The sequence below is a fragment of the Vicia villosa genome, linkage group LG6 (genome assembly GCF_029867415.1).
Source record: "Vicia villosa cultivar HV-30 ecotype Madison, WI linkage group LG6, Vvil1.0, whole genome shotgun sequence".
Taxonomy (NCBI): Eukaryota; Viridiplantae; Streptophyta; class Magnoliopsida; order Fabales; family Fabaceae; genus Vicia; species Vicia villosa.
The window spans coordinates 56,394,114-56,402,781 of NC_081185.1; the positions used below are offsets into that span (position 1 = coordinate 56,394,114).

The 8,668-nt window shown below is 33.8% G+C and overlaps 1 protein-coding gene across 1 annotated transcript; it reads left to right on the plus strand.

Annotated features, from left to right (window-relative positions):
- Nucleotides 1-4,449: 4,449 nt before the first annotated feature.
- On the plus strand, nucleotides 4,450-8,421 carry LOC131613696 (FBD-associated F-box protein At4g10400-like). Its single transcript, XM_058885344.1, has 6 exons — nucleotides 4,450-4,821; nucleotides 4,931-5,074; nucleotides 5,296-5,425; nucleotides 7,190-7,278; nucleotides 7,574-7,720; nucleotides 8,332-8,421. Exons 1-6 carry the CDS (start codon nucleotides 4,450-4,452, stop codon nucleotides 8,419-8,421), a joined length of 972 nt encoding a protein of 323 aa, XP_058741327.1.
- Nucleotides 8,422-8,668: the final 247 nt, after the last annotated feature.

Here is an 8,668-nt window from a genome sequence, read left to right on the forward strand (position 1 = left end):
AGAGTTGACGGTTATCTTTTGTCTTTCCCATTCAACCCAGAGTTGACAGTTATCTTTCAACCCAGAGTTGACGGTTATCTTTTGTCTTTCCCATTCAACCCAGAGTTGACGGTTATATTTTATCCTTTTCCCGCTCAACTCAGAGTTTACGGTTATCTTTTGGCCCAGAGTTGATGGTTATCTCCTATTTTCCTTTCCCTCTCAACCCAGAGTTGACGGTTATTTCTAGTTAATTTCTTTTTCCACTCAACCCATAGTTGACGGTCACCTCCTCTTTCAACCCAGAGTGGATGCTTACCTTTTATTAAGTCCATAATTGAGTTTCCTATTCTTGTTAACCCAGAGTTGACTCTCCTTTCATCTTTAACCCAGAGTTAATCTATTCAACCCATAGTTGATACATTCTTCCCTAATGGAATTTACATCCTTTATCTCCAGCGGATCCCATCTTTCTTCAGGCAAATTTTCAGGTTCTTTTGGTATTTAATCTTCTTCTACCTTGAATGTTCGAAAGGCTAGCGCCAATCTCACCTCCAGGTTTAAGACGATTAAATAGGGGCAGCTGTTGCACCCCAAAATTTGCCCATCTAATTTTATTTCTAATTGGCTTAAACTTCGCATTCATATGCATCTCTCCAATAGGTCATGTAACATCTTATGCATTGATTCATTAATAAGTCTATCATATGCATATCTCCATTAGCCACACTCTCTTCCAGGATTAGGATAAATCATTGGAATGACATTCCCAGGATTGATGTCATGCGCCTTGAAAGGCCTGCCCATGTCTTCACGGTCGAAGCGTTCATCGACGACAAACCATGGTATCACGAAATCATAAACTTTCTTCAAAGGCAAGAGTACCCTCTTGGGGCATCCAAGAGAGATAGGAAAACTTTGAGAATGTTAGCTAGCAGATTCTTCTCAAATGAAGATGTTTTATACAAGAGAAACTTTGACATGGTTCTGCTCAGATGCGTTGACAGAAACGAAGCAAACACACTCATGAGAGAAATCCATGAAGGATCCTTTGGTACACACACCAACGGACATACCATGACAAGGAAAATACTGAGAGCAGGTTATTACTGGCTGACCATGGAATCAGATTGCTACCAGTATGCCAAGAGATGCCACAAATATCAAATCTACATCGACAGAATTCATGTGCAACCATCTCTTCTCAACATACTCTCTTCCCCGTGACCTTTCTCCATGTGGGGAATCGACGTGATCGAGCCAAAAGCGTTGAACGGACATCATTTCATCTTGGTAGCAATAGACTATTTTACCAAATGGGTCGAAGCAGTTTCATATGCGAACGTAACCAGACAAGTCGTGGTCAGGTTCATCAAAAACCATATCATCTGTTTTTACGGCATTCCTAACAGGATAATCATTGACAATGGGTCAAATTTGAACAACAAAATAATGAAGGAATTGTGTGAGGAGTTCAAGATTGAACATCACAACTCGTCTCCTTATAGACCCAAGATGAATGGAGCTGTAGAAGCAGCTAACAAAAACATCAAAAAATCATTCAGTAGATGGTCGTCACTTACAAGGATTGGCATGAAATGCTACCTTTTGCTCTTCATGGTTACCGTACGTCGGTCCGTACATCCATAGGATCAACTCCTTTCTCCCTTGTATATGGCATGGAGGCAGTCCTCCCCATAGATGCTGAGATCCCATCAATGAGAGTCTTGATGGAGGCAAAATTAACAGAAGCTAAGTGGTGTCAAAACATATTTGATGAGTTGAACTTAATCGAAGAAAAGCGAATGCCAGCTTTATGCCATGGACAGCTTTACCAGCAAAGAATGAAGAAAGCTTTTGACAAAAAAGTTCAACCTCGTGCCATCAAATAAGACAACCTTGTGCTAAAAAAGATTCAATCTTTTCTCACAGATTCCAGGGGAAAATGGACTCCCAATTATGACGGCCCATACGTGGACTCACGACTATGGATGGAGAAGAATTCGCCCGTTCTGTAAATGTCGACGTAGTCAAGAAATACTTCGCCTAAAAAATCAATAGGCCATCTTCTACTAAGCTCAAATACAACGAAACTCAAAAGTTGAAGGGAAGCATAACGGTCGTAACGTTTCAACGTCGCCCTTTTCCCTAAAATTACCAATTTTCAACTTTGTAAATACTCCGTTGAATCACGCCTTCGGCTGGTTACCATTTCACATAAATAACAATTCGAGCCTTGTGCCTTCTTATTTGCAATCGTGTTTTTTTCAGTCTCTTTAAATGTCATTTTTAAAGTCTGATAGTCATTTTTCTTGAAACAAACGTTTTCAAAAATAAAATAAATTTACTTGCAAAATAAACGGTGGTCTTTCTTGCTAAGATGTGTGAACATTAGGAAGGACACTAACACTTGCTCCGAGACGGATATGCCTTTTCTTAGAGTCAGGCCGAATTTGAACCTCTCGCTATATTTGAGTAGGCGTCGGCCTTTTCGAGAACACCTACTAATATTTTCGTTTCGTTTATTTTTTACTTTTATAGTTTCATCATGAATTTGATTAAACTTTGCTACTTTTGTTCCATTTCCACCATTGCCATGTCTCAATGAATTGCACATGAAATTAAAATATTTCTCAATTACGTATTAAAATCTAATTTCCTATTAATGTTTTCCTTTCATTCATTTTACTTCTAAGTTTCATCTATGGGTTTCATCTATCAATTCTTTAACTTATTCTTTATACATTGATATTTGATAGTTAATCATAATGTAATTGACATTTAATTCTTTAATATTTTTCTTAATTATAATCTTATCCACGTTTCTAAGTTAGTTATTTTTTTAATTCATATTTTTTACTCTCTCATTTATTTTATGTTTTCTTATGAAAAAAAATCCTTTTAACCCACGTTTTTAAAGGTAACAACTTGTTACAACAACCCATTTAATTTCAATTATTTAATGATTTTCTATTTTATTTTATATGAAATTTATTTATTATTTATTAAATATTGTTTTAACATGATTAACCATTTTATTTTCTTTAAGAGAAAAGGGTTCATGCACTGACAGTGTAAAATATTTTTACACTATCAATCAATCACCACCATGCATCTAATTAAAATATTCTTTTATTTAAATTTTTTTAATGACATGGCAGATTGATGACTCTCTATTGGATGGCAGTGTAAAACTATTTTACACTGTCAGTGCACTACCTTTAATCTCATATGAGCTTAAATGTAGTGCATTGTCTGTGTAAATTTTTTTACACGGTCAGTGCATCACAACCCTTAAAAATAAATACTTTATATATAATTTAAAGAAAAAGTCAAACGTTTATAAAAATTAACGGTTTGAATTTCACCGACAGTGTAAAACTGCTTTACATTGTCGGTGTATTTCCATTAAATCATATATATATATATATATATATATATATATATATATATATATATATATATATATATATATATATATATATATATATATATATATATATATATATATATATATATATATATATATATATATATATATATAGAAGGGTTATATTTACTCCAAGAGTAAGTTATCAACACTTACTCTCCATCTTGACCATTAATTTTTTTTCAATTTAATGGTTAAAATTAATGAGTAATTAAATATGGAGAGAGAAAATCAATACTCATTAATTTTAACCATTAGATTGAGAATAATTAATGGTCAAGATGGGGAGTAAGTGTTGATAACTTATTCTTGGACTAAATATAACCCTCCTCATATATATATATATATATATATATATATATATATATATATATATATATATATATATATATATATATATATATATATATATATATATATATATATATATATATAATTTCTTTTTATTATTATTAGTTAAATATAATAATATAATATATATTATTATTATTTTTATATTTATTATTATTATTATTATTTATTTTATATATATCGTCAAATAGGTAATAATATAATTAGGGTTTTTATCATGGGTTGCTAACATGATGACTCATAGCTATGAAGTTCTTTCTCAAATAAGAATCCTAATGGTCTTAGGTTTGTTATAAGAAACCGATTTGTGGTTCCTGGTTGTATTGTCAGTTTGAATGGCGGATAAAATTAGCACTTTACCAGACGCGATTCTGTGCCACATCCTCTCCTTTCTCCAAACCAAACACGCCGTTGCCACCGGCATTCTTTCCAAGAGATGGAACCATGTATGGCCCGCCGTTTCCGTTCTGGACTTCCGCCACACGAGAGTGATAGACGCAACCGCCAGTCATCGCTTTAACCGCTCTGTATCCTCTGTTTTACTTTCTCGAGACCCCACTCATGTCATTAAGAGTTTCCATCTCCAGGTTACATACCATTATTCTAAGTTCTCTATTAACAATATCACCAAATGGATCAGCTTTGTTGTACGACGTAGAGTTGAGTACCTTTGTCTCCATGTCAACGCAATGAGTTTGCAGAAATTGCCAGTCACCATTCTCACTTGCGAAACCCTAGTGGTTCTCAAGCTTGTAGGTTTCAGAGTGGAAGACGACGAAGCCTATTCTTGTGTTGTACTTCCATCACTCAAAACCCTAATCTTCAAATATATTGGGTTCCCTAAACTTATAGATTTTCTCATGTTTCTATCTGGATGTCCAATTCTTGAAGTTTTACTCACACTTCATGTGTCATTTGTTTCCAATGAATCTCTAACTTGCATCGAGTGGAACAGCTTTTGCTTAAATAACTTGAATAAAGCTGATATCAATTCTGCATATTGTTATATTCCGTTAAAACCTTTTCGCAATGTAACTTCCTTGCGCTTTGAAATTGATAAGGTTTGTTATTTATATTTCCTAAGGACAGAATGGAAAAGAAAAACTACGTACTTTATTTCTCAGGATTTTACTGGGATACTAACCATTTTTATTTCTATATTTGAACTAGGTGAATTTTCGTGATGATTTTGATTTCATTCCTACTTTTCATAATTTGACTCAACTGGAGCTTAGTTCTCTGGATTATACTTGGTCGTTCTTACTACAACTTCTCAACCACTGCCCTAAGCTTCAAAGACTTGACGTTGATCAGGTTTTTAAGGATCACATCTTATTATTGCTCTATTCATTGAACTCTTCAATTTTTTTTTTTTTTAATAAAACTCTTCAAATTTTTGTTAGACATAACTCAATCTTATAAAATCGGCTTCTAGTTTGGGATTTTAATACATTTATGTTTTTTATGTGCGTTATTAATAGGCTTCTAGTTTGGGATTTTAATACATTTAAGTTTTTTATGTGCGTTATTAATAGGCTGACACGGACAAGAGAACATGGGGTAGACAAGATTACAAAGAATATTGGGTAGATCCCGCTGTTGTTCCACAATGCCTTTCATTACACCTTAGAACATGTAATTTGTTCAACTTCTTAGGCCTTCGAGGTGAGCTTGGGCTAGCAAGATATATTTTGATGAAAGCAAAAGTTTTACAAACCATGAAAATCAACAACGTTGGAATATCTATAATATAAGAAAAGTTGCTGTTCTGGATTTCCCAATAATACCCTTTTATTATCTTAATCTAAATTAACATTATGAGGGCAAATAATGTCTTTTTCTGATTTATTCAAAACATATGGGTATTTGGTTGCAACCCAATAATAAAATAAAGTACATTAAATTAAATCAAATTATGTTGTAAAGGGCAAGTTGTAGCTTCCAATACCACTTTTCTTCTATTCCCAAAAAATTTCAAACAAATAGGTTTTGTTTTCTCCCACCACTTTTTCTTCTCTTCTCCAAAATTGCAGAAAACCCTAATTACTTTTGGCAAAAGCCTGCTCTTCTGCAGACATGAACCTCCAAACACGCCACCACTCTTGTCATTTCCACACAATCCTATCATCCCTCTCAACTTCTTTTATACTTTTCAGTCTCTCTCCCGAACTCCTAGGTTTTTCCAACACACAGCAACCTTTTCTTCCAAAATTGTTCTGCTTTCAACTTCATTATGGTAAGACCTTTTGAGAAATTGAAGAACATCAATGAAACTAAGGAACTCTGGAAAATTACAGTCAAAATCCATCACAAATGGACTATTTTATCGAAGACCAAAGAGCACTTCGAGATGATTCTGCACGACAAAGAGGTATGTTTGTTGTTTTTGGGTTTTAGCTTCAATTTTAGGGTTTCATCTTCCGCCGCTGGTCTATGCGTCATTTTTCGTAAGGGTTCTGGACATTTGGTTTGAAGTTTTGTATAGTTAGGGTTTCAAAGAATGAAATGGTTGCGAAATAACTTTATTTTATGCAAGGTCGTCAACATTAAATCAACTTGTTTTCCTCAAAAAATCAATGCAGAACCCTAAGTTTTTGTCATGTTTGTTCACCCATTTTTTTCTTTCATACAAGAAGCTTTGCACAAAGATTTTGTTTTACTCTATTTTACCATGGTTCAACTTGAATATGTGCCTCATTATAAAGTCGGAAATGTATAGAACTGGTTTAGTTTAAAATCTACTTTGTTTAGGTTTTTTAACTCTTAAATTCAAGACTCATAAACACAGTCTTTTGAATGCCTGATCTTCTTCAATGATTTATACCCTCCCATGTTTTAACACAGATATTTAATTAAGTTACAATAAATTTTTTATCTTTGGTTTTATTTCCGGGCACTGAGATACAATGTAGAGTGAAACTACGTTTGATCTATGGAACCGCAAGTGTTTGTAGATGTTGAAACTTACTTCTGCTCAGATGCGCAGTAGCATGCTTGAGGTTGATTTCTTTCTGATGTTTCATACATAGGTCAATTAGTATATATATGTTTCAAGTGAATTTACTAATGTTGGCTTACACCTTCAAATGAATAGATTGGAATCACTGACCCCCTTTAATTACCTTTAGAATTTGACGAGTTGGTCGGCCTTAATATGGATTTTAAGGTTAAATGGAAGCCTTCCTGGGGAAATGCTACCATTGTCTCTATCTACCAGGAGAAATCTTTGATAAAACAGATCGAGGATTCAATGGCACAAGCTTTGGTAATCTTAGTTACAATGAAATCCATTATTTCCACCACAGTTTCACCAACTGCCTAATCAACTTATTACTATTTCTTTTTTTATTATAACTTTTATGGTCAATTTATGTGTAAGTGCTTCAGAAAGTCATGATTTGCGGTGTTATTTCATTGGATTTCTTGCAGTTCTACATATTCACATTGTCATGATACTTCTGGAAAACTTCAAAAATATCTATTATGGTAATTGGTCCTTGCTTCCTGCTTCTATTATGGTAATTGGTTCTTGCTTTGGAAATGTTTGCATGATGTTGCTGCTGACTTACTCCATATTTACTCTTATACCAAGCACTTATTTAGAATACATGTGTGTTTTTCCAACCGAACGTAATATGTGTTGACACATTTTTATCTCCAATGGCTAGCTCTAACTTCCTCAATTAGACAAATATTTTCAATTGGATAGCTTTTTTTAACACTATAGTAATTTATGATTCGAACCTTTCATGCATGAAATATGATTTTAGTTTATGCATCTAAGGTTAGTTTTCTTTTTCTGGTGGTGTGCAGTCCATAGAGCTGTGGGACATGGCTGAGAACAAGAGCATGACAAATCATGCACATGTGAATGTGATATCTGCATTGCCTCAGTCTCCTATCTGCGTATGCATGGGTTTTGCAAATAAATATCAGACATTTTATGATCTACTTCCTATGGTCAGCTTGTGATATTGTAGTTTTATATTTTCCTTGGAGGCACTAATTTGTCAATTAAAAGTTTTAAAATGAACATTTTGTTTATGCATAACAAAATCAGATCTAATGCAAGAAACAGACAAAGATGATTTATGCGACCTTAGAAAACTGTGATTCACATGTCTAATCCTAATCCCTAGGCTGTTATTTACAGTCAATAGTGGGGAGATCTTGGCAGTGCGGAGGAGAGCAGTCACTTCCTGCAATAACACGTCACTGTTGCAGCTGCATCAGATACAAATTGAAAAAAAAATTCAAGTTTTAGATAATTTCCACAGCGAGAACAACAACACTAGCTTATTTTAAGTCTGCAGTGATTTTGTAAGTGTACCTTCTGCTTTGCAAGAGGTGAGAATCATTAGTTTCTTGATTAATTTTTCTGATAGGTTTGTTATGGAGGTAAGTGTTCATCTTCTAATTAGGTTTTCTTAATCTAACTTTGATATATTTAGGCTTTTCTTCCATTTTTATAGTAATGTTTTTACAGCTTTCATAATAGAGATGATGTTATCATGCCTGCTTGAGTGATTATGGAGATGATGTTATTCTGAAATTTGGTTTGTAATGTGCAGGCTGTTGTTAAAGCTTCCAGTAGTTATCATAAAGATACCGAAGTTCTACCGTGTGGAGTGGATAATATGTCAAAGATACCAAATCAATGAAATTTATATACACATTTTGGTTCCCAGAGCGCCTTAGACGGTGTCTTTTGTGTGATTTTTCATCTTTTCATTCATGTTGTATTAACATGTGCAATATTAACGGTTTGCTTCAAGAGTCTTTCACTGGGAATATATTGATTATTGTGAACCCTTTCATAAAGCTTTCTCATTTATATGATTGTCATTTGATGGCACAATACAGAGGAGCAACATTTGGTGAGTTAAGTCCACATCCCTTTACTGTTGT